We start from the raw sequence: 23331 nt of genomic DNA, 5'->3' as shown, positions 1-23331 counted from the left end.
CTCAATAAATAATGGTGTGGCCATAGGGAGAAATAATATATAGCCTAAAAAAAAGGAGTAGAACTGTGTGAATTCTTATGGAAAAATGCCCCAAATGTAGTGTTGGCTGAAAAACCCGTGTTCTACTTAATGTGATCTCACTGTAAAAAAGAAGAAAAGAGTTTTGTGGTGGAGAGAAAGGTCTAAAAGGATATATACCAGCTGTTTAAAAGTGTGAGTCATTAGGGGCACTGTCTGTTTTTTATTACATCTGTTGTTAGACTCTAAAAAAAAATTACGTGGGTGTTAATTTGCCACCTAAAAAATAATAAGGATAATAGAAAAAAAAGAAAAAACCCCAAAGAAAAACAAAAACCTCTTCCCAGGATTTCTGGCAGGATTGAACAATATTATGCATTGGAGAATGCTCAGCATGAGGTCTAGCACATAGTGTCAATCAGTAAATGGGTGCCGTTACTTTTATTGCTGTTCACAGCAGCTGAGGAGGAAGATGGGTGCTGGACTGCAGAACCCTTGAAAGTTGAAGTTAGGTTCTGTGGTTTGAATTTCCAAGGTCAGTTGACTCCTTGGATGTAGGATCTTGGTTGTCCTGTGGGTGTCCTTGGTTATCCCACGGGGCCCAGATCTGGTGACTAGGGTCGTTGTGGTCCATGAGCTTTTTCTGGCCTTGGCTGAAAGAGAGAGACCCACAGCTGGGTGAGGTGTGCCAAACCTACATGCCAAGCCCATCCCCCCTCCCCTCATTCTCTTTTGAGGATAGAAACACTGTCTGCCTCATCTTGAAGGGAGGGGGAGAGGTGGCCTGCCAAGCTGTGCTGTCTGTCCTAAAAGAGACCTGGGACTCTGATGGGCCTTGTAGCTTTTGGAGTCATCCCCGAGTTTAGATTCGGACCTTGAGTGACGTATCAAGACTCTCTTGGGGGCTTCCCTGGTGGCACAGTGGTTGAGAATCTGCCTGCCAATGCAGGGGACACGGGTCCGAGCCCTGGTCTGGGAAGATCCCACATGCCGCGGAGCAACTAGGCCCGTGAGCCACAACTACTGAGCCTGCGCGTCGGGAGCCTGTGCTCCGCAACAAGAGAGGCCGCAATAGTGAGAGACCCGCGCATCGCGATGAAGAGTGGCCCTCGCTTGCTGCAACTCGAGAAAGTCCTTGTACAGAAACGAAGACCCAACACAGCCAAAAATAAATAATAAAAAAAAATAAGTAAATTAAAAAAAAAACTCTCTTGACCCTGCTTCTTCATCTGTAAAATGGGGATGATGCTCCTACCTCTTTCACTTGCATGTCGTAAATGGTTCTTTTCCTTGTTTCTGTTGGATTAAGGGTGGAAAAGAATTTTTTTGAGGTATGATTGATGAGTCATTTTATAAGGCTTACTTTTTAAAAAATATTTATTGCTGCATTGGGGTGGCTTCTCTTGTTGCAAAGCACGGGCTCTAGCCGCACGGGCTTCAGTAGTTGTGGCACTCGGGCTCAGTAGTTGTGGTGCACGGGCTTACTAGCTCCACGGCATCCCGGACCAGGGCTCAAACCCATGTCCCCTGCATTGGCAGGCGGATTCTTAACCACAGCACCACCAGGGAGGTCAGGGCTTACTTTTCATCTGCCGGTGAAGTAGATAGTTGGAATGAATATTCATGGAAAAAAAAAATCTATTCTGTAGTTTTCATTTTCTCTTTAGTCCTGATTTTTAAAATATTTGTTGCTTTGTGGTACTCATCTCTTGGGAGTGTTTTCTTGCAGATGAAACAATGTAGTTTTCCATAGGTGTGATTTATACTGGGTGCCCATACATCCAGGTGTGCAAGAGAACATCTTGGTTTTTGCCTGTTGTCCTGGCATTCTGTTTTGTTAGCTTTTTTTCCCCACTCAAAGTGACCATGTTTGGTTCTTAATTATATGGTCACCTAGTTATATCCCAATTGAATGCCTTTTTAACAAATAGTGTCACTTAGCTTACATTTTTCAGGATCCCATTGATAGTCATGGAGTCATTTTCAAAATTTATTATAGGTCTGTTTTCTGATCAGCTACCTTTTATAATTTGCACTTGATAATGTGTTCCTCTGTCAATTTTGTTTCATGGTTCTCTTTTGTAATTTAATTTCAATTCATTTCTATAATTTTTAGTTCTGGCGTTTTTCTAACTTTTGCAGTGCCCAGGGTTGTTGCCAGGTATTTAAATAAACAAGAAAGGAAGGAAATTAGATTTGAGAGAATATTGTATGTCAGGCTTCTTGCTGTGACAAAAAAATAGATTTTTTCTCATTCAATATTAAGTAAACAGTGTAACTAAATAAACTGCTGAAAGGGAGGCAGCCTGCTGGGCTGAGAATTGAGAGACCTGATTTCAGTCTTGGTTTTGTTACTAATAAGATTTATTAACCTTGACAAATTATTTCCTTCTCTGGGCTTCTGCTTCCTCATCTGTAAAATGGGGAAAGAGTGGTGGTTAGGTAAGTCTCCTTTCTGGCTCTAAGATTTGATGACTGATCTTTATGATAGCTTAAATTTGAAACTCTCAGCATATCCCTTTTAATTGCATTGAATGCTTTTATGAATGGATTAAGAAGCAAGTGGTTATTTACTCTAAAATAACTCAAATTACCAAAAAAATTTTTTATCCTTTCTTTTTCCCCAAACAACTTTACTGACTATTGAAAAAAAATTGAGGCACCTGTGTACTGTCCTCTCAAATTTGCAGCTTAAAATGTATGCTTTTTGTAGGACTGGTATGACTGTTACCTCAGGAAACACAACATTTTATTTTTGTGTTAAAACGTGAATCCTTGTGAGATCACTCTGAGTGCTGAGCCAACAATAATACGTTAACTGTTTTTGTGACCAGAGGGGGAAGAAAACTATTTTGTGGCAGTGTAGGGAGATGATAAGACCAAAGGAAAGGTGATCTGTCAACCTGAGCCCCATTTGCTCTCTTCTTCTGGATGGAGACAGTTGGAGCTTTCAACTTGGTACAGAGCTGGGACTTCCATGTGTTTGCGGAACAGAGTTGCTGAGGCCCTTGACCCTGTGGGGTGGAGGGAAAGGGAGGTAGGTCTCCGTAACAGGATGATCCTGCTTCTCACGTCTTGTGAAATGCTGGCCCTGAAGCGGGTTTTCTTGCTAACCTTTTCTCCCTACTTCCCTCCCACTTTCGCTTTTGGTTTTGTTTTGCTTTTATGCTCTGTGCCTGTTTGCAGGTAGAGGACTAGTCAAGGCCTGGGAGGCAGTGTGGCACAGGTTTTCGGGAGCCAGGCAGACTTGTGTGTTCACATCTGAACTCAGCTACCCAGGAACTGCTGTGCCTTGGATGAGCGCTGAACCTTTTTTATACCTCAGGTTTCTCATTTGTAAAACGATAGCAACTTTAGTAGTTGAGTTGATTTTGGTTGCAAGTACTTTCTAAAATCTTAGAAAAGGGACTTCCCTGGCGGTCCAGTGGTTAAGACTGCGCTTCCAGTGCAGGGGGTGTGGGTTCGATCCCTGGTCAGGGAACTAAGATCCCACATGCCGTGAGGTGTGGCCAAAAAATTAAAAAAAAAAATCTTAGAAGGGGCTTTATTGGAAGGATGCTGGAGGGAGAGCTGAACAATGGAATCTTCAGGTGGAGCAGGAACTGGGACGACTCTGGGGACCTTGGCATCAGGGGTGGTGGGCCCCCTCTCTACGGCACAGCCTCTTTCTCAGCATCCACTCCATCAGCAGATCCATCAGAGCTACCTTCACAGTCTAGCCAGCTTCTGTTCTGCACTGCCTCCGGGATTCTCTCTCTCTCCTGGATTCCTGGGTTCGTCTTCTAAGGGCCTTCCTGTTTCTGTGCTTCTTCACCCTCAGTCTGTTCTCAACAAAGCAGCCGAGTGAGTCTGTAAATCATGATGGTAAAACATGCCACTTCTTAGCTGAACTCTAAGGACTTCCAAGCTCCCTCTGAGCAGAAGCCTAATTAGTAGTTTACCTCTCATCACCTACTCTTCTCCCCTTGATTTCTCTGCTCCAGCCAAGCTGACTCCTTGTTGATTCTGAATCGTACCAGGCATTCCTTCTGCCTCAGGGCCTTTGCACTTGTTCCCTCTGCCTGAGTGCTCTTCTGTCAGGCTGTCTGCAGGCTCATTCTCTCACCTCCTTCCCAGAGGCCTTTTCTAACCACCTTACTTAAAATTAAAATTGCCTTGTTCCCAATCTCCTTTGCCTGCTTTGCTTTTCTCCATAGTATACATCACCACCCACCATACGATACATGTTCTACCTACTTATTTTGTCTCTTTCCTCAAACTATAATGAAAACTCCACAAGCAGACACAAGAACACTGTCTGCTTTGTCAGTGCTGAATCTCCAGCGCCTGGCACACAGTAGGCACTCAGTGGATATCTGTGGGACGAAGAACATTTTTCATCACGTATCTTCCTTAGTTTGAGTCAGCAATGGCAAGAGGGATGGGCATGTAAAATAAGCCTGACCCCTGAAAACTTGCCAAGTGTGCGTCCCAGAGAAGAGGGGAGAGAATTGTCATCTGAAAGCCATCCCAGTTGGGGTCTCTGAGGTTGCCGTGAGGACTGAATTGGTGTATGATTGCCTAGTAGGGGCTAAGAAAATGTTCATTCTTTTCTCTTTCTGAAAACATATAACTTCCTGACAATATTAATACTCAGAAATTCAGTCAGATCTCCATAATAGAGCTTTTTGTTTGGAAAGGTAAAAATTTGGATGTGTGATAATAAGAAAACTTATATGCAGCCTCATGTTGTAATGAGTGATGGAATACATAATTCTCTCTTCAAAAGGAATGGTTTTGAAGTTTTGCAAATTGTACACAGGTTTTTATAAAGGTTCTTCTGGTATCTGAGCAGATCCAAATCTCAGGACCCAGGTCAGGTCAAGAAAGAGGTGAAGACGTGGAGTGGGAAGGCATCAGTTTTCAGTTTAGTCTTTGTTAGTAGGAATTTTTTCCCAGAGGCAGTCTAGGCTGTGGAGTACATTCATCTTCGGATTTTATAATGAGTCTCTACTAATTTACTGTTTTGTATTCATACTTACAGTGTTTTGCTTTTCAAAGGAATGTGTACATTATATATTTGAAGTGAGTTCTTCCATTATAAAAAAAATAGTTTACGTTTCTGATAACTTTTGAATAGAGATTGTTTCTTACTGTTTCATAGGGATGAAGAACTTGAATAGTTGTGTTGTTTTTTGTTTTGTTTTTAAAGGTGTTCACAGCTTTGTTCCTGAGCTATTCAAGTAGAAACTTAAGCTTTGGAGTCAGACACTCTTGGGTCAGACACTCTGGCACTTCTTAGTCACGTGACCTTGGGCAGTCCTTCAGTCTGTATGCAGTGACACGATCATCCTAGCACCTAGCTCCGTAGACCTGTTGGGAGAGTTCAGAGATATAATATGGGTAAACAGAAGGCCTGTCTGTGAACATAGTAAGCACTGAAATAATAGCTATTTTTATTATTAATAAATTGGAAAAGTCCTTTGAAGTTAAGTATCTTGTTATAAACTTCATTCAATTTTAAGCACCTAAGGTATGTCAGAACTAGCATAATTTGAAAAAAACAATTGTAGCTCTGTATGTGTCCTACTTCCAACAAGCAATTTTCCTAAGCATAACATACCAACACGGCATTTATTATGAAAACTTATTTAAAAACCTTGAGGTTTCTCTTTTTAAAGTTGATGACGAAATTTAGGCAAGTCTTTTTTTTTTAACAGTGGGTTTTATATGGAGATTAGTAAATTAATGTTTAGTTTTCCTTTTCATAGTGATTTCTAGATCCTGGTTACAGTTGTTATTGAACAGTGCTAACACCAAACTTTTTCTTCCGTGGAACTCACCTAATTAGGTGAAACTTTATCCACCATATCACTCTGCTGTAACAACAGTGGTCTGTCTTGTTTCATTAGGACATCTTATCATGGTTCATGTCATTAGTGCCTGAATTTAGATTCCATGAGGCCTAAGGGACACCTATTGAAGTATTTTTCCTTTGTAAATGGCATAGATAATCTCCAGGCACTGGGACTTTTGTTTTCTACACTTGAGTTTTGCTTATTTTTCTAGAGAAATATTTTGAGAATGGTAACTCAGAGCATTATAGGCAAATTCAAAGTAGCATCATGGTTTTTAAGAGCTGGCTCAAACCTGAAAGACAAAATGGACGGAGTCATTTGTAAAGAGATAGGAGGGCTATTGGACTTACTTTTCCTTCATAAATTTTATTCTGATTTTGTACAGATGATGGTATTTGCTATGGTGTCTATACGCGTGATTATATTAAAGTGTTCTTCAGAGACATTACTAATTATCCTTGTTTTGAGCTTTGTTTTCTGCTGGCAAAAGGATTAGTACTCAACTTTTGGTATTAGCAGACATGAAAAAACAGGATTTGTACAATTATAAATCTTTATTACTAGAGAAAAGAAAAATATATACAAGGAAATGATATTTATTTATTTATTTATGGTTGCATTGGGTCTTTGTTGATGCACACGGGCTTTCTCTAGTTGTGGCAAGTGGGGGCCACTCTTTGTTGTGGTGTGCCAGCTTCTCATTGCGGTGGCTTCTCGTTGTGGAGCACGGGCTCTAGGCATGTGGGCTTCAGTAGTTGTGGCACGTGAGCTCAGTAGTTATGGCTTGCGGGCTCCAGAGCACAAGCCCAGTGGTTGTGGCGCACGGGCTTAGTTGCTCCGCGGCATGTGGGATCTTCCCGGACCAGGGCTCGAACCCGTGTCCCCTGCATTGGCAGACGGATTCTTAACCACTGCGCCACCAGGGAAGTCCCATAATATTTATTTAAAGTTGTTTCCATTGGGAAAAATATTTTACTGATTATATAGGTTGAATAATTGGTATAGCTAGATATTTTTTAAATACAGCTTTATTGACATGTATTTCACATAACATTCGCTCCTTTGAAGTATGCAGTTTAGTGGTTTTAACATATTCACAGACTTGTGTAACTGTTACCACTATCTAATTTTAGAACATTTTCATCACCCCAAGAAGAAACTGTACCCATTAGCAGTCACTTCCTATTCCTCCTTCCCCTTATTCCCTGGCAACCACTAATCTACTTCCTGTCTCTATGGATTTGCCTATTCTGGACATCTCATGTAAATGGAATCACACAACATGTGACCTTTTGTATCTGGCATCTTTCACTTGGCAGTGTTTCTAAGGTTGATCCATGTTTGTAGCATTCACTTCATTCCTTTTTATGATCAAGTAATATTCCATTGTATAGATAGATATACGACATTTGTTTATCCGTTCATCAGTTTGGGCTGTTTCCACTTTTTGGCTGTTATGAGTAATGGTGCTATAAACTTTTTTGTTCAAGTTTTTGTGTAGACATATGTTTTTAATTTTCTTGGGTATATACCTAGGAGTAGATAAATATTTTTAAAAAAATACTTACAGGAATATATTTTCTTGAATTTTACAAAGAAATATGTAGAAAGAGGAAGCCTTATTCTGAAAATTGTTGGTACACCTAATTTAAAATTTTGTAAGGTCAAGAAAATTTAATTAGAACATCTATTAGTGAGATCATCTTTATAGTTGAATAATTAGAAAAAATGCATGATTCTTTGTTCTGGTTCCCTTGTATGATTAACTTTGCATTTTAGATAGCTTCAACTGTAGACACTGGATAAAATTTGGTTAGTTGAGAAGTTATTTAATAATGGGGAGTATACTGTAAGTAGAAGGTATTTATTAAAATTCTGCTGTTTTGCTTTTTTTCTTTTGAAGTGGTTTAGAGTAGTGGTTCAGACCATAGCTTTGGAGTCGGTCAGACCAGGGTTAAATCCAATCCTACTCTGGCATTTATTAGCTCAGTGACCTTGGACAAGTTATTTAACCTCTCCAAGCCTCCTTTCCCTAATCTGTAAAATGAAGGTTGGTATTTATCTCACAAAGTTGGTGTGCGAATTGAGAATGTGTGAAGTGTGTATCACAGTGCCTAGTAATAAGCACTGATAAATGTTGATGGGAGTGCTTTTCCCCCAGTGTAGTGATTTTTTCATTTAATCCTGGGGGGTTTCATGAGGCCCTGAGAGCAGTTTCTTCCAAACTTCTTGGACCATGACCCACACCAAGAAACACCTTTTACAACGTGACCCAGTCTTACACACAATCCTGTATCTCTCTATATGGATATATGTAGTCAGAATTTCAGGAGACAGGACTCAACCTTTACCACATGTAGTGTATTGTTTTATTTTTTATTTTAACTTAATAGACTCTGCTTTTTAGAGCAGTTTTAGGTTTACAGAAAGATTGAACCCCAACAGTTTTCCCTATTATTAACATCTTGCTTTAATGGGGTACCTTTGTTATAATTAATGAACTAATGTTCGTACATTATTATTAACTAAAGTCCATAGTTTACATGAGGGTTCACTCTTTCTGTTGTACAGTTCTGTGAGTTTTGACAAATGTGGAGTGTCATTTATCTACCAATATGGTATCATACAGAGTAGTTTCACTGCCCTAAAAAATTCTTTTCCTTCCACTTACTCATCCTTCTTTCCACCCTCAGCTCCTGGCAACCACTGATTATTTTACTGTCTCCACAGTTTTTTCTTTTCCAGAATGTCATATAGTTGGAATCATACAGTATGTAGTCTTTTCAGACTGGTTTCTTTCACTTAGCCATGTGCATTTATGTTTCCTCCATGTCTTTTTGTGACTTGATAGCTCATTTCTTTTTATCACTGCATGATATTCCATTTTCTGGATGCACCACAGTTTATTTATCCATTCACCTACCGAAGGATATCTTGGTGACTTCCAAGTTTTGGCAGTTATGAATAAAAAGCTACTATAAACATTCGTGTGTAGGTTTTTGTGTAGATATAAATTTTCAATTCATTTGGGTAAATACCAAGAATCTTAATTGCTGGATCTCATGGTGAGAATATGTTTAGTTTTGTAAGAAACTGCCAGACTGTCTTCCAAAGTGGGTGTGCCATTTCACATTTCCACCAGCAGGTTCCTATTGCTCCACATCTTTGTCAGCATTTGGTATTGTCAGTGTTCTGGATTTTGGACATTTGTTAGGTGTGTAGTGGTTTCTCATTGTTGTTTTAATTTGCAATTCCCTAATGACCTCTGATGAACGTCTCTTCACATGCTGATTTGCCATCTGTGTATCTTCTTTGATGAGGTATATGGATCTTTTGTTCATTTTTTGATTGGGTTCTTTGTTTTCTTATTGAGTTTTAAGAGTTCTGTGTATATTTAGGATACAGATTCTTTATCAGATATGTGTTTTATAAATATTTTCTCCCAGGCTGGTCTTTTCGTTCTTTTTTTAAATTTATTTATTTATGTATGTGTGTATGTATGTATGGCTGCGCGGGCTTTCTCTAGTTGTGTTGAGCTCGGGCTACTCTTCGTTGCAGTGCACGGGCTTCTCATTGCAGTGGCTTCTCTTGTTGCAGAGCACGGGCTCTAGGTATGAGGCCTTCGGTAGTTGTGGCTCGCAGGCTCTACAGCGCCGGCTCAGTAGTGTGGCGCACGGGCTTAGTTGCTCCACGGCATGTGGGATCTTCCCGGACCAGGGATCAAACCTGTGTCCCCTGCATAGGCAGGCAGATTCTTAACCACTGAGCCACCAGGGAAGTCCCTTTTCATTCTCTTAATACTGTTTTTTTTTTTGATGTGTGTTTTGTTTTAATTTTTATTTTATATTAGAGTATAGTTGATTTACAGTGTTGTGTTAGAATACTATTTTATATTGTTCTTCTCCATTAAAAAACAAAACTGGCCCTGAGGGCACTAATTGATTATACAGCACATTAGTAGGTCACAACCTGTGGTTTGAAAATCAGCTCTGCTTCCATAATGTTCACATGGACAATGTCAGTAAAGCAACCATCATTCTGAGCAGTGATTCTCAACATTGATGAACAAGGGTGTCAGAGTTGATACTGCCCTGTTCCTATTTTAGAGGATTCTTTAAGTTATAATGAATAGATTATATTTGGTCAGCTGCATCACCTCCACACATGGTATGGAGTAATAGCATATCTAGACATTACAAGAAGCTTCGTGAGTTTTGTATTTCTACAAGGTTTTAGACAGGTTTCCTCAAAATGCATATGCTTTTAAATACTGGAGGGATTAAGTAAGTAAGGTGAAGGGAAGCTGAGATGTATATTTTGTATTCCCAGGAATAGCGTGTGACCAGATTTCACCAATTCAAGCTGGTGAGAGGAAATTTTTATATGATGGAATATATACTTTTAAAATATTAAATTATTAAAGCAAAGGGACTTCCCTGGTGGCGCAGTGGTTAAGAATCCGCCTGCCAGGGCTTCCCTGGTGGCGCAGTGGCTGAGAGTCCGCCTGCCGATTCAGGGGACACGGGTTCGTGCCTTGGTCCGGGAAGATCCCACATGCCACGGAGCGGCTGGGCCCGTGAGCCATGGCTGCTGAGCCTGCGCGACCGGAGCCTGTGCTCCGCAACGGGAGAGGCCACAACAGTGAGAGGCCCGGGTATCGCAAAAAAAAAAAAAAAAAAAAGGCAAAAAACAGTGACTTGAACTAATTGATATGGTTATTGAGGATCTAATTTAATGGTCATTTAACTGTATTAGTCTCTTATGAGTAGATGCTACTTAAATATTTAAATGTATCTGTCCTCTCAAGAGTCTTAAATATTTACTTCTTGCTTATTTAGAAAAAAATTCTTCATTGATTTTGAAAGGCTAGTTCTAGTTCTTTGCCAAAATAACACGAATTCCAATTATGAAAATTGAGCGTAATATCTTACCAAACTCTTTGTTCATTTTCTTTGGAGTTAATTCGTTTCCCCAAAATTTGCAGGAGTAAGGGTGGGACTCCCCCCCCACCCCCCCCGACACGCTGCAGTGCCACCTTGTGGAAGGAGGGAAAACTTTAACAAGGGATTTCTGTGATGTCTAGTTTTGAGTAAAATCTGCCAAATATCATATGCATGTGTATAGGCTTCTGACTTTTACACTAACATTTAAAAATTTTTTTTAATTCATTTTTTGGCTGCCTTGGGTCTCATTGCTGCATGCAGGCCTTCTCTAGTTGCGGCGAGCGGGAGCTACTCTTCGTTGCGGTGCGTGGGCTTCTCATTGCGGTGGCTTCTCTTGTTGTGGAGCACGGTCTCTAGGCACGCGGGCTTCAGTAGTTGTGACACGCAGGCTCAGTAGCTGTGGCTCGCAGGCTCTAGAGCGCAGGCTCAGTAGTTATGGTGCACGGGCTTAGTTGCCCCGCACCATATGGGATCTTCCCAGACCAGGGCTCGAACCTGTGTCCCCTGCATTGGCAGGCGGATTCTTAACCACTGCGCCACCAGGGAAGTCCCCAACACTAACGTTTTTAAAAGATTTTTATCCTTCTCCTCTCTGATGTGGAGTAACTCAGTGATAAGGGGGGTAAAATATTGTTTGTTTGTTTTCCTATGGAGACCTTGAAGATAAGAAGGCAGACACCTACCCTTTGTGACTCAACCTATTTTAAAAAGAAATTTTTTATATACTTGGGGGAGTTTACTGAGTGCCTACTATGTGCCAGGCTTTACTCCAGGCACTAGTGATAGAGCAGTGAACTAACTAAAATCCCTGCTCTCAGGGAGCTTATGTTCTAGTGGGAGGAGACAGAGGATAAACAAGTAAATAAATATACAACATAGATCAGGTGGTGATGAAAACGAAGAAGAAAAAAAGCAGAGTGAGATAGAGGAGTGCTGTTTTAGATAGGTTGGTTAGGTGAGCAAATGTTTTAAAGGCTCTCCTATGTAGATGACTTACATTAGTGGTAGATTCCCAGTGATTTTCTTTATGTAGCTCAAATGTTCTTGAGAGTGAGGAGAAGTTGACCTCTTAATCTGATATGGTTATGCAGTTAGCTGCCTGCTAGGCTGCTTCCATCTTTTATTTACTGAGCACACATATTTTACTCAGGCACTGAGTTAGAGAACACAGGTCCTGCCCTCAGTGGCCTTATGGCCATTCTAGGTTTTTTTAAAACAACTTTAAATAAAAATATGTGCAGCTTGAGACCCACTTAGATGATTTCAAGAGCAGGTGATGGGTCACAACTCACTCCTGTGAGTCACAAACACTGTTCCAGTAGAGGATGTAATCATGAAAACCATTGATAATTTAGTGTAAGAATGTTATGCCAGAAATAGCCACAGTCTGTTATAGGAGAGCAAAAGAGGAGGCCCTGACTCACATTGGGTCAGGATGGGTAGACAGTTGCGTCAGGAGATACTTCCAAGAGGAGGTGGACGTTTGCGGATGATGGAGAAGGACAGACAGGCGGGCAGGGTCTGATAACGTGACTTGTCTGGGCAGAGGGAACAGTTTGAAGAAAGGCATATAAGGCATTTTATCATCACGTGCCATTCTGGTTACAGCACATAGTATAAATCTTTGTGTGTTTTTCTAACTGTAGTTAACCAAATCTTTTATTTTCAACATATTAATCTTTTAGGAAGAATAAAACATTAACTTCTTTACTTTGTTTTCTTTGTCTTCTTAATCCTTAACCCTATTGGGTTTCATCTCCATACATACTATTAAGAAAGAAAAAAAATAACACTACCCATTAGATTGTGACATGCTATCAGTTGTAAGATATATTGTGATTTCAAAGATATTAAAAAAAGTGCATCTAGGATTAATACTTATGATATTTATGTTGGAGATTCTTCAGTTTCTTTTAATCTAAGAAATACTTGCTAGAATAATGGTAGCAGTCCCATGCCTTTTCAGCTGCAATTTTAGGGATTGCTCTAGGGAAGTATGTACCATCCAGGTCAATGCCAGCTTAATTTATCTCGAGAGCTTTTAAATCTGTGATGATTATAATGATATTAGCTTTGATTGAGTAGTAGAGATTAGGGGAAATGGATTTTGCTAAGATTAGGAAAGATAGGGTTTACTAAAGACTATAAAATAGAATTAAAAACTGAAGTAATGTGTAGTGACTTTCGGATAAATTATCTGCGAGTTCTTAGCTTTCAAAAAATAAATGTTCAAACTCACAACTCTGCCATTCTGCCCCTCCTCCCCTTCCCCCATCATGTTGAACTTATTCACTAGCTGAAAAGTCTTGGTAATTCAAAAGTGTCCCTGAAGAGTGTCACGCCATGTTCATTCTGACAGCAGGTTCCTAAAGAATTCTGCTTTCCGAGCAGAGAAGCACAAGCCATGCCTTTACGGGTGCCACTGTGTGCCCATGGTGGGTGATGAGCATGCGAGACTGGTTCTGGCCAGAGGCCCGGCTTCCAGAAGCAGATGGTTGTGTAAACCTTCACTAGCTCACAGTATGGAGAACAAATCATGGATCCTGTAGTAGACACAAGCGGTACAGGATGAGGAATGAAAAGGCTGAAACACTGCGGAAAACAGGACCCACTCCTGGTTATTAGTGAAATGTAGTTACAGCACTTAAAGAGAAGATAATTTTTAAAAATATTCTCACTGATTTGAAATTTTGATTTATAAACTGTGGTTTGGGAAAATATATTATTAGATCTTAAAAAGCATAGGCTATGAGGGGACTTCCCGGGTGGTCCAGTGGCTAAGACTCTGCACTCCCAATGCAGGGGGCCCGGATTTGATCCCTGGTCAGGGAACTAGATTCCACATGCCACAATGCAGATCCCGCGTGCTGTAACTAAGACCCGGCGCAGCCAAACAAACAAATAAATAAATAACTAAATTTAAAGCATAGGCTGTGAAATCACATGGGACAATATTTACCATTAGAAGAATAAAATAAATATGAGTAAACAAGAATAAAAATATATTCCAAGGGCTTACCTGGTGGTGCAGTGGTTGAGAATCCGCCTGCCAGTGCAGGGGACATGGGTTCAAGCCCTGGTCCGGAAAGATCCCGCATGCCACAGAGCAGGTAAGCCCGTGGGCCACAACTACTGAGCCTGCGCTCTAGAGCCCACGAGCCACAACAACTGAAGCCCGCGTGTCTAGAGCCCGTGCTCCACAACAAGAGAAGCCACTGCAATGAGAAGCCCGCACACCGCAACAGTAGCCCCTGCTTGCTGCAACTAGAGAAAGCCTGTGCACAGCAACAAAGACCCAATGCAGCCAAAAATAAATAAGTAAATAAATTTATTTTAAAAAAATTCCACTTGTTCTGATGAAACTGGTATAGCATTAAGGCCCTTCAGTTCTGGACTTGTTTGCACTGGATCCAGGAATTACCAATTTTATTCCAAATTCTATAGATTCCAGGCCATTTATGTTAGTATTTAAAAGACCCCAACTTTTTTTTTTTTTTTTTTTTGCGGTACGCGGGCCTCTCACTGCCGTGGCCTCTCCCGTTGCGGAGTACAGGCTCCGGACGCGCAGGCCCAGCGGCCATGGCTCACGGGCCCAGCCGCTCCGCGGCATGTGGGATCCTCCCGGACCGGGGCACGAACCCGTGTCCCCTGCATCGGCAGGCGGACTCTCAACCACTGCGCCCCAAGGAAGCCCAAAAGACCCCAACTTTTAAAGATAAATTCCTCTGTGGGTTAGTGAGCAGAAATAACTGTTTTATTTCTTATAAAAGAGAAATGTGTTTATAACATCCTAGAAGAACTGAAGGAAAAGTGCTTGTTCAACAGACTGGGTGTATCTTACTTAGATCATGAGTAGTGTTTCCTCAGTTCTGTGGTATGGTGGAGGTTTTATATTTTGTCTGTCATTCGTGGAGTCGACCAGATTTCACAGTGCCTCCCATACGTCAGATACTGATGAGGCAACGGGAACAAAAGATTCAAAAGTGAATTGCTTGGAGGCACGTAGAGCCTAGGGTGATGTAATAAAGATGTGTGTGAAGAGCTACTGGATCACAAAGGAAGGAACATGTAGCCTCCTTGGTGAGAGGAGGTGGTGAAGGGAGGTTTTGCAAAGGTGTAGCATATGAGCTGAGTTTCGAAGGGTGAATAGGAGTTTACAGGCAAACAGTAAGGGCACTGGGGCAGAGGGACAGCGGCCTGAGAGAACTTGGACTTGAGGGAGCAAGGTTCATTGTGGGAAGGCACTAGGACTGGAAGGCTAGGAAGGTTGTGAGGAATCTTTTACCTGTGATAGGAGTTTGCAGTTTATCCTGTAGTCTAGGCTTTCTCGGAGGGCATTCTGTGGAAATCCAAGCCCCATAAGAGTCTCTGGGGGAGAAAAGTTAGAGATTCACATGAACATTACAATGTTAGACTCTTGAGTGCTCAGTAAAGAAACCAGTTTCCTGTTTATAAACTCGAATAAATGTTTTGGGAAGGATTGCTATTAGGCAGCGCAGGGCTCCTGAATATTTTAAGCAAGGGAATGACTTCAACTGATTTACATTTAGGAAATTAACTGGCAACAGTGAAGGGGGGGTAGGTTGGAGTAAGGGGAGATTGGTGGCAAGAGAACAGTTCATAACTATTACTAGTTTTGGTAATAAAATCTGGCTGTCAGTATAGAGATGTTTAATCTCAAAATTTAGGAATTTAGGGCACTTCTAAGAAAAAAATATTTTAACAATGAACTAAAATACTTAGTTGACAGCCGAGATTTTGAGAGGAGAATTTTGGGACAAATGCAGATTTTGTTTCTGACTTTGATCAAAGATTAAACAGGGCTTCCCTGGTGGCGCAGTGGCTGAGAGTCCGCCTGCCGATTCAGGGGACACGGGTTCGTGCCCCGGTCCGGGAAGATCCCACATGCCACGGAGCGGTTAGGCCCGTGAGCCATGGCTGCTGAGCCTGTGCATCCGGAGCCTGTGCTCCACAATGAGAGGGGCCACAACAGTGAGAGGCCCGTGTACCGCAAAAAAAAAAAAAAAAAAAAAAGATTAAAGAAAATCTTTGGTTTAAATTTTACTTTAGGAGTAATGTTTTTTAAAAATCCCTTGTGATACAATCTCTTGAGTTCTTAGATCAAAGTGGTAGGGTTTTTAAAAGTTTTTTTAAAATAATGCTGGACAATTTTTATTTTTTAATTTTTCAAATACATTATAATATACCTTCATTTAAGGACCATTTTCATTTCTTTTACTGTGATATATTATTTCTTCAGTCAATTTTTTAAAATAAATTGGATTTCTGGTCTTTCTGGTACCAGTTTTTAGGAGCCTTTTATATATTGAGGAGATTGGCTTTTTATATGTGATATTAGTTACAAATATTTTTCCCCAGTTAGTCTTTTTTGCTTTGTAAAAGATCCCTGTGTTTTATTACCTGAATATATCTTTTTCTGTGGTGTCTGGTTTTTGAGTCATAGGTAGAAAGGGCTCTGTACTCCAAGGTTATAAAAAGGAATTTATCCAGTTTTAGTCTGGAATCTTTACAATTTTGTGATTTATATTTAAATATTTGATCTATTAGGAACTTATGCTTGTGTATGATATGCAATATGAATCATTTTTTTCCAGATGGGTATTTTAATTGCTCAGGCATCATTCATTATATAGTCTTTTCCTTCCTCAGTTTTGAGATACCTGCTTCATCATTTACCATTTTCTGTTTCTGGACTTTATAATTTGTCCCGTTGATCTATTTATGTGCTGTTGCCATACTGTTTTGAGGCTTTATAATATCTAGTAGTGCTAGTTTCCTTCTAATACTCCTCTTTTGGCATTTTCCTGACTTGTCTTATATTTCAATTTTTCTACATGAACTTTAGGATCAGCTTAACCTGTCCCGTAAGCATTCTGGCAGGGCGGAGCGGCAGTGGGGGACTGGGGTGGTGGGGGGATCACTTTTAATTTACAGATTAATCTCTTTATTGATGGATGACTCTAAGTTGTAGCTTTAATTTAATCTTTCTCTTACAGATGATATTAACCGTGTTCTTGAGCAACAATGAACAGATTTTAACAGAAGTTCCCATAACACCAGAAACAACATGTCGGGATGTTGTAGAATTTTGCAAGGAACCTGGAGAAGGCAGTTGCCATTTAGCTGAAGTGTGGAGAGGAAATGGTATGTATTAGGCTCTATAAAGATGACTAAGTACATGAAATCCAGTGTTTATTGAATACAGAATGTTGTTTCCGGTTCTTTGTTATCTGAGGTAATAAGGAATTGAGTAAAGTAAAAACTATTTTATCGCATGAGGATAGGATGTTATAAATGCTGTTTGCAAAGAAGTGTGTTCTGTGATTTGACCCTCACCGTAGCCATGTGGAAGAAGCTGGGAAAGCAGATCCGGTTCTTGTGTGAAGGCTTTCTGACATCACTACTGACCAAACGAGAGTTCTCTGTCCACTGAGACCTTACAGTGTTTTGTTTGTTGCATGTCAGGTTGTTCATCTGCTTTTCTTCTCCCTACGATAACTTCACGAAGACAAAAACACTATCGTGTTCCCCTGTGTACAAAGCCTTTTAAATAGTAAGTGCTTCATAAATATTTGTTTATTAAGTTGAGAAGAGTTAATACTGGCTCTTACATTTAAGGATTTGTCAGCTAGCTGGGCAGAGATGATCAGTGTAGGTAATATAATTACCGAATACAGAAAATTCTGCAAAATAATGTGGATTCTCGTGGAGATGTGGAATTGAACTGGGATAGGATACACCAGGCGAGGGGAGCAGTGTGAGGGAAGGACAAGAGAAGAGCATGGAGAAGGCGTGCTCCTCAGACAGCACTGAGAGGAGGGGCCCAGGAGGGTGGGAACTAGACTGGCAAGGCCACCTGCTCTGGCAGCGTGTGGAAGGAGGTAGCTGTGTGCATGGATGGGTCTGAGTCAGGAAGCAAGAGAGTGGTCAGTTGGAACATGCTGTGTATGAGGTGGGTGTCCAGATGGATGTGTTTAAAGGACACTTAGGGATAATCAGTGAATTCTTACACTTTTTAAAAATAATTTTTTAATTGAGGTATAATTGACATACAACATTTTATTAGTTTGAAATGTACTATATAATTATTTGATATTTGTGTATATTGTGAAATGATCACCACAGTAAGTCTAGTTAGCATCCATTTCTGCACACAGTTACAGAATATTTTTTCTTGTGATGAGAACTTTTAAGGTCTACTCTTTTAGCAACTTCAAATATGCAGTATGTTTTTTTTTTAAATTCATTTTTGGTGGCATTGGGTCTACGTTGCTGTGCACAGGCTTTCTCTAGTTGCAGCGAGTGGGGGCTACTTTTCATTGTGGTGCGTGGGCTTCTCATTGCGGTGGCTTCTCTTGTTGCAGAACATGGGCTGTAGGTGCGTGGGCTTCAGTAGTTGTGGCACACGGGCTCATTAGTTGTGGCTCACAGGTTCTAGAGCACAGGCTCAGTAGTTGTTGCTCCGCAGCATGTAGGATCTTCCCGGACCAGGAATCGAACCCATGTCCCCTGAATTGGCAGGCAGATTCTTAACCACTGCGCCACCAGGGAAGTCCCTGCAGTATGTATTGTTAACTCTGGTCACCATGATGTACATTACATCCCCAGTAAGAGTTCTTTATATATTGTAGATACAAGTCCCTTATTAGGTGTATGATTTGTAAATATTTTCTTCCAAAGTCTTGTGCTTTTAATGTTATCCTTCAGATTCAGAGTAAAAACTTTAAGGACACATTGAGAGAAACTTGACTTTGATAAATGGTGGACTATTTACTAAAGTAGAAGTAAGAGGCCAGGTCCTCAGTTATCAGTCTGATATCAGCTACAGGAAGAGGGGTGTTAAGTAATTGCAGTTTTTAGAGGACTAATGTTAGAGGCTGGTCATTCCATCATTGTTTGCTCTCCTCTAGCCTCTTAGCACTCTTGCTTTTTGTGGCTTGCTGTCACTTCTTATTCCTTATCTGCCCCTTATATTAGTCTGGGAGAGCCCCAGTGGTCCCTGGCCGCTTGAGTCACTCATTTGTTGCAGTCCTTGGCTCCAGGGCCATCTGAAATCATAACCTGTGGTCTAGCCTCATCAGGAATGAGGCCTACCTCCTCGGAGCACAGAGGGTCACAGCCACTGCTCCCACTGTCTAGAGCAGTCCCTAGCACCCACGCACCTTTGCCTCTAATCCCTTCCTTGAATCTCAGAGTGTGTTAAGGGTCCCTCCCCTTTGCTCCAGTACTGTCATTGTATTTATCAAAACATAATATGGTAGCTTTCATCTCTCTCTGTCTTATTGGACTAAAATTCCTGAAGGCAGGAACTTGTTTGTTCACCATCATACCGCCAGTGCCCAGCCTGTTTCTCATAATAGGCCCTGAGTAAACACTTAAATCATTGAGTAAATTGGAGCAGCAAAGCGAGGTCTTGAAGAGATGGTGGTGGATGAGATTCAAAGGAAGGGGAAAAAGCACAGCCTTTCTCAGTCTTTTTTACCCCAGAGGAACCCTTAAGGTAATATTCAGATTTTGGAGAACGCTTTGCATAAAAATGATTGCATCCATAACACATGGTATACTCATGTCATCAGTATTCAGAAATATGATACTCCAATGTAATTGTCAGTGCTTTTGAGAAGAGAATATTTCTCTGTGGATCTGTGTATTACTTTGCTCAGGCCGCCATAACAAAGTAACACAAACTGGGTGGCTTAAATAAGAGAAATTTATCTTTTCACAATTCTGGAGGCTAGAGGTCTGAGATCAAGGTGTCAGCAAGGTTGGTTTCTCCTGAGGCCTCTCTCCTTGGCTTGTAGACAGCAGTCTTCTCCCTGTGTCCTTACATGGCCTTCCGTCTGTATCTGTGTCCTAATCTCTTCTTAAAGGGACACCAGTCATTTAGATTAGGGTGCACCCTAATGACCTCATTTTAACTTATTACCTCTTTAAAGATCCTGTCTTCAAATAAGGTCACATTCTGAGGTACTAGGGGTTAGGACTTCAGCATATGAATTTGTGTGTGAAGGGACACAACCCAGCCTGTAACAATCTGTTAACTTGGCCAGCTTATTATCCTGATCTTTTTGTGGTTCCCTTCCTCGAGTATGTCAGCTCTAATGCAAATCAGGAGTGTAGGTAGGACCTTCAGTTTTTCTTTTTGTGAAATTTCCTACTTGATTTTCTTTTTGCCTTATCCAAGAATGGCTGAAAGTCTTATCATAGATTTCTCCATTACATAAGATGCTAATGAGGTATAGTATGCTATTAATTCTACATGATACATGTGGGGTAGTTTTGTTTTCGCTTTAAAACAGAAATACGTTTTAGTTAACCCTTCTTATTTAAAAAAGGTAGTGAAGCTTAGCTTGCTTTTCTTGAAGTTAGTCTTTAAAATTTTTTTATTTATAAAGGGAAACATTTTTTTCAATAACTGGCTTTAAGGCAAAATTGGAGTTTTAACTTTATAAAGTTATGCTCAGACTTGGTAGATTTAAGTGGAGATTGTAAACTGATTTTAATTAATGTGAAAAAAATTTGTAAGCCAAAGCAATATGAATAAAAATATGGCCTAAGACAATTTTATGTAAAACCAAGGGACACGATTAGGCTTAAACATGGACCTCACAGCTATAAAACTACAATATACAAGTTCCTAAAAATCTTTTTTGTAGGCCTATATCCATAAAAAGTGTTACTTTCAAAACTAAAAATATGGAATGATATTACTTCATTAGTGTTCAGTTTGTGCTTGCTTTTCGTTGTACAAATACTCAGTTCAGAGTTGAACTAAGCACACACAGACTTCATTTTCAACTGAGATGAGATGATTTATGTCCTTGCCCTTGATGTTGGCTGAATAGGCAAAGCTTGCCTGCACATGTAGGAAGATGAAACGGCAGCAGCACAATGTGCGCTGCATTTCTATGAATGGTGGGGTTTTCTTCCTTACGGAAGTCTGGCACTTATCTAGGACTGAACAGTAAATCACACCTTGAATGTATGACAAGGCTGCAGCTTGCACAGCTCTTTCTCTTGACTCAGTGTCGGGTTCTCAGGCTGAGCAGGAGGAGCCTCTCGCCCAGACATACTCCTGTGTTGAAAGGAGCCAAAATATGGTTCGGTTTTGTCCTGCTCCTCTCCCACGCCAGGCCGTTTGCTGTGAGCCTTGGAACTTGCCGATATCCTTTCTCTCTTTCAAGCACAAGCAGCAGTGGGAACATTTCAAGATTTCCTTTTAATTGAGATAAAATTCACATAGCATAAAAATCCCCATTTTAGTGTACAACTTCGTGGTTTTTAGGACATTCTCAGTGTTGTGCAACTATCTCCAAACTCTGTACCTCCCCATTCCTTCCTCCCCCAGGCAACCACTGTATTACTTTCTGGCTCTATGTGTTTGACTATTTTAGGCATCTCATATAAATTGTATCATACAATATGTGACTTTTTAAAAAAATTATTTATTTTTAATGTGTGACTTTTTGATCTAGCTTTTTTCTCTTAGCATGTTTTCAGGATTCATCCATGTTGTAGCATGTATCAATACTTAATTTCTTTTTTTGGCTGCAAATATCCATTGTATGATACACAACAGTTTATTTATCCTTTCATCAGTTAATGGACACTTGGGTTGTTTCCACTTTTTGGCTACTATGAATATTGCTGCTGTGAACATTCACGTACAAGTGTTTGTGTGGGCTAGCTGTATTGCCAGCAAGTGCGTTGTCAAGCCTTTATACATCTGATTGATTGCCACCTGTAACATTTTAATGAATAACAAGATTCAGCCAATTTGTTAATGTGTTTCTTTGAAAGAGTGGGAGGCATACTGCTTCATGATAAATATACTAAAGGACATTTTTTTCACTGTTCCCCATTTAATGTTGCAAAATTGCTTTTATGTTTACTTCTTTGTTTATATGTTACCTAAATTATTTCCCCTTCATGGTCTTGTTTTCACTTCATTAAAGTTAAAATTCAGTGCTTGTAATATCCTTGAATTCTAATATATGTGTACATTTATTTTAAATTATTTTTATTCATTTTTTACTTTTGGTACGAGTCATTTTGTTTCTGAGAAAAGTAAGATTTTTTGTTTGTTTGTTTTTTTCCTAGAGCGTCCCATACCCTTTGATTATATGATGTATGAACATCTTCAGAAGTGGGGGCCACGAAGGGAAGAAGTGAAATTTTTTCTTCGACATGAAGATTCCCCAACCGAGAACAGTGAACAAGGTAGATAAGTGCTTTTTTCCCCCATTTGCTAATTTTTGCCATAAAAGTTAATTTAAACATTAAATTAATTAAAATTAATTTAAGAATTAACAGGAGTAAATATTATTCACATGACTTTCCCCCCTTCACTTACAAGTGGTGAGAGGGAGAGTTGGTATCTCACAGGTTTTTTGACCTCTGTTATTGCAGTTTACGATTATTTCACACTTTCAGCCTCCTCCTCAGGATCCTAAATTAGTCACGTAATGCACTGAAACACGTAAGGGGACCTGCTGTTGAAAGGGATTGCTTTTGATAAATATCACATGGATGAAATCTCTAGATTTTAAGAATAAATGAAACCATGAAAGGATCATAAAAATTCTGGGAAATATATATATATATTTATATAGTATCTATATATGTGTATATATACACATATATGTATATGGAGAGAAAGAAAAACAGAAAAATAAGAACAAGACCTAAGTGGGGAGTTCTCTGGTGGCCTAGTGGTTAGGATTCCAGGCTTTCACTGCCACAGCCTGGGTTCAGTCCCTGGTTGGGGAACTGAGATCCTGCAAGCTGCACGGTGTGGCCAAAAAAAAAAAAAAAAAAAAGGAACAAGGCCTAAGTGTAACTAACTCTAAACCATAATAGAAAAGACAAACCGAATTATTAAAATAAAAAACCAAAAAAAAACCCTCTTTGCATGGCAGTAACCACATTAAAGCAAGGTCAAAAGACAAATTATAAACTGGGAAACAGCATGTATAGCTCATATTGCAAAGGGCTAATTTCCTTTACGTAAAATGATAAGAAGAAAAACAGTAAAAAAAAAAAAAAAACAGACAAAATATACAAACCCGATGTTCACAGAAAAGGAAATATTCATGACCCAGAAATACATGCAAAGAAGTTCAGCCTTACTCCTAATAAAAGAAATGTAGGAAAAACACTGAGATACTGTAGTTCACCTGTCACGTGGCCAAGATTAGAACATTTAATAACACAGTGTTGGCAAGAATGCTGAAAAACAGGCAGTCTTCCACATTGTTGGCAGCTTCTGTAGAGGGCAGTTTGGTGGTATCTGTTAAGCTTACAAAAGCATGAAACCTTTCACCCAGCAATCTCACTTTTGAGAATTTATCCTAAAGCTGTGTCTGCACACATACAAAATGACATATACATAGTGTAAGTCATGGGCACTGCTGGTAGGAGCAGCCTTCAATGCCTCCAGGGGCGTCGGCTGAAGAAACCGGAGTACATCTGCTCTGTGCCCTGTCCCAAACCACTTCCTGCACTTGTCACTT

General features: G+C 40.1%; 1 protein-coding gene and 1 long non-coding RNA gene across 4 annotated transcripts in view; both read left to right on the top strand.

The window, feature by feature from the left end:
• Positions 1 to 23331, top strand: part of LOC125963659 (uncharacterized) — a 239044-nt gene that overhangs the window by 166947 nt on the left and 48766 nt on the right. The window lies entirely within an intron of this gene.
• The window catches only part of PPP1R13B (protein phosphatase 1 regulatory subunit 13B), a 75312-nt gene that overhangs the window by 15099 nt on the left and 36882 nt on the right, over positions 1 to 23331 (top strand). For both annotated transcript variants that reach the window (XM_012533030.3, XM_033421036.2), the window contains exons 2-3: positions 16816 to 16963; positions 21920 to 22039. In XM_012533030.3, the coding sequence (XP_012388484.2) occupies positions 16816 to 16963; positions 21920 to 22039 (268 nt within the window). The remainder of the gene's footprint in view (positions 1 to 16815; positions 16964 to 21919; positions 22040 to 23331) is intronic.

The sequence above is a fragment of the Orcinus orca genome, chromosome 2 (genome assembly GCF_937001465.1).
Source record: "Orcinus orca chromosome 2, mOrcOrc1.1, whole genome shotgun sequence".
Classification (NCBI taxonomy): domain Eukaryota; kingdom Metazoa; phylum Chordata; class Mammalia; order Artiodactyla; family Delphinidae; genus Orcinus; species Orcinus orca.
Note: the sequence above shows the minus strand (reverse complement) of the source record. Positions and strands in the feature narration are given on the sequence as shown.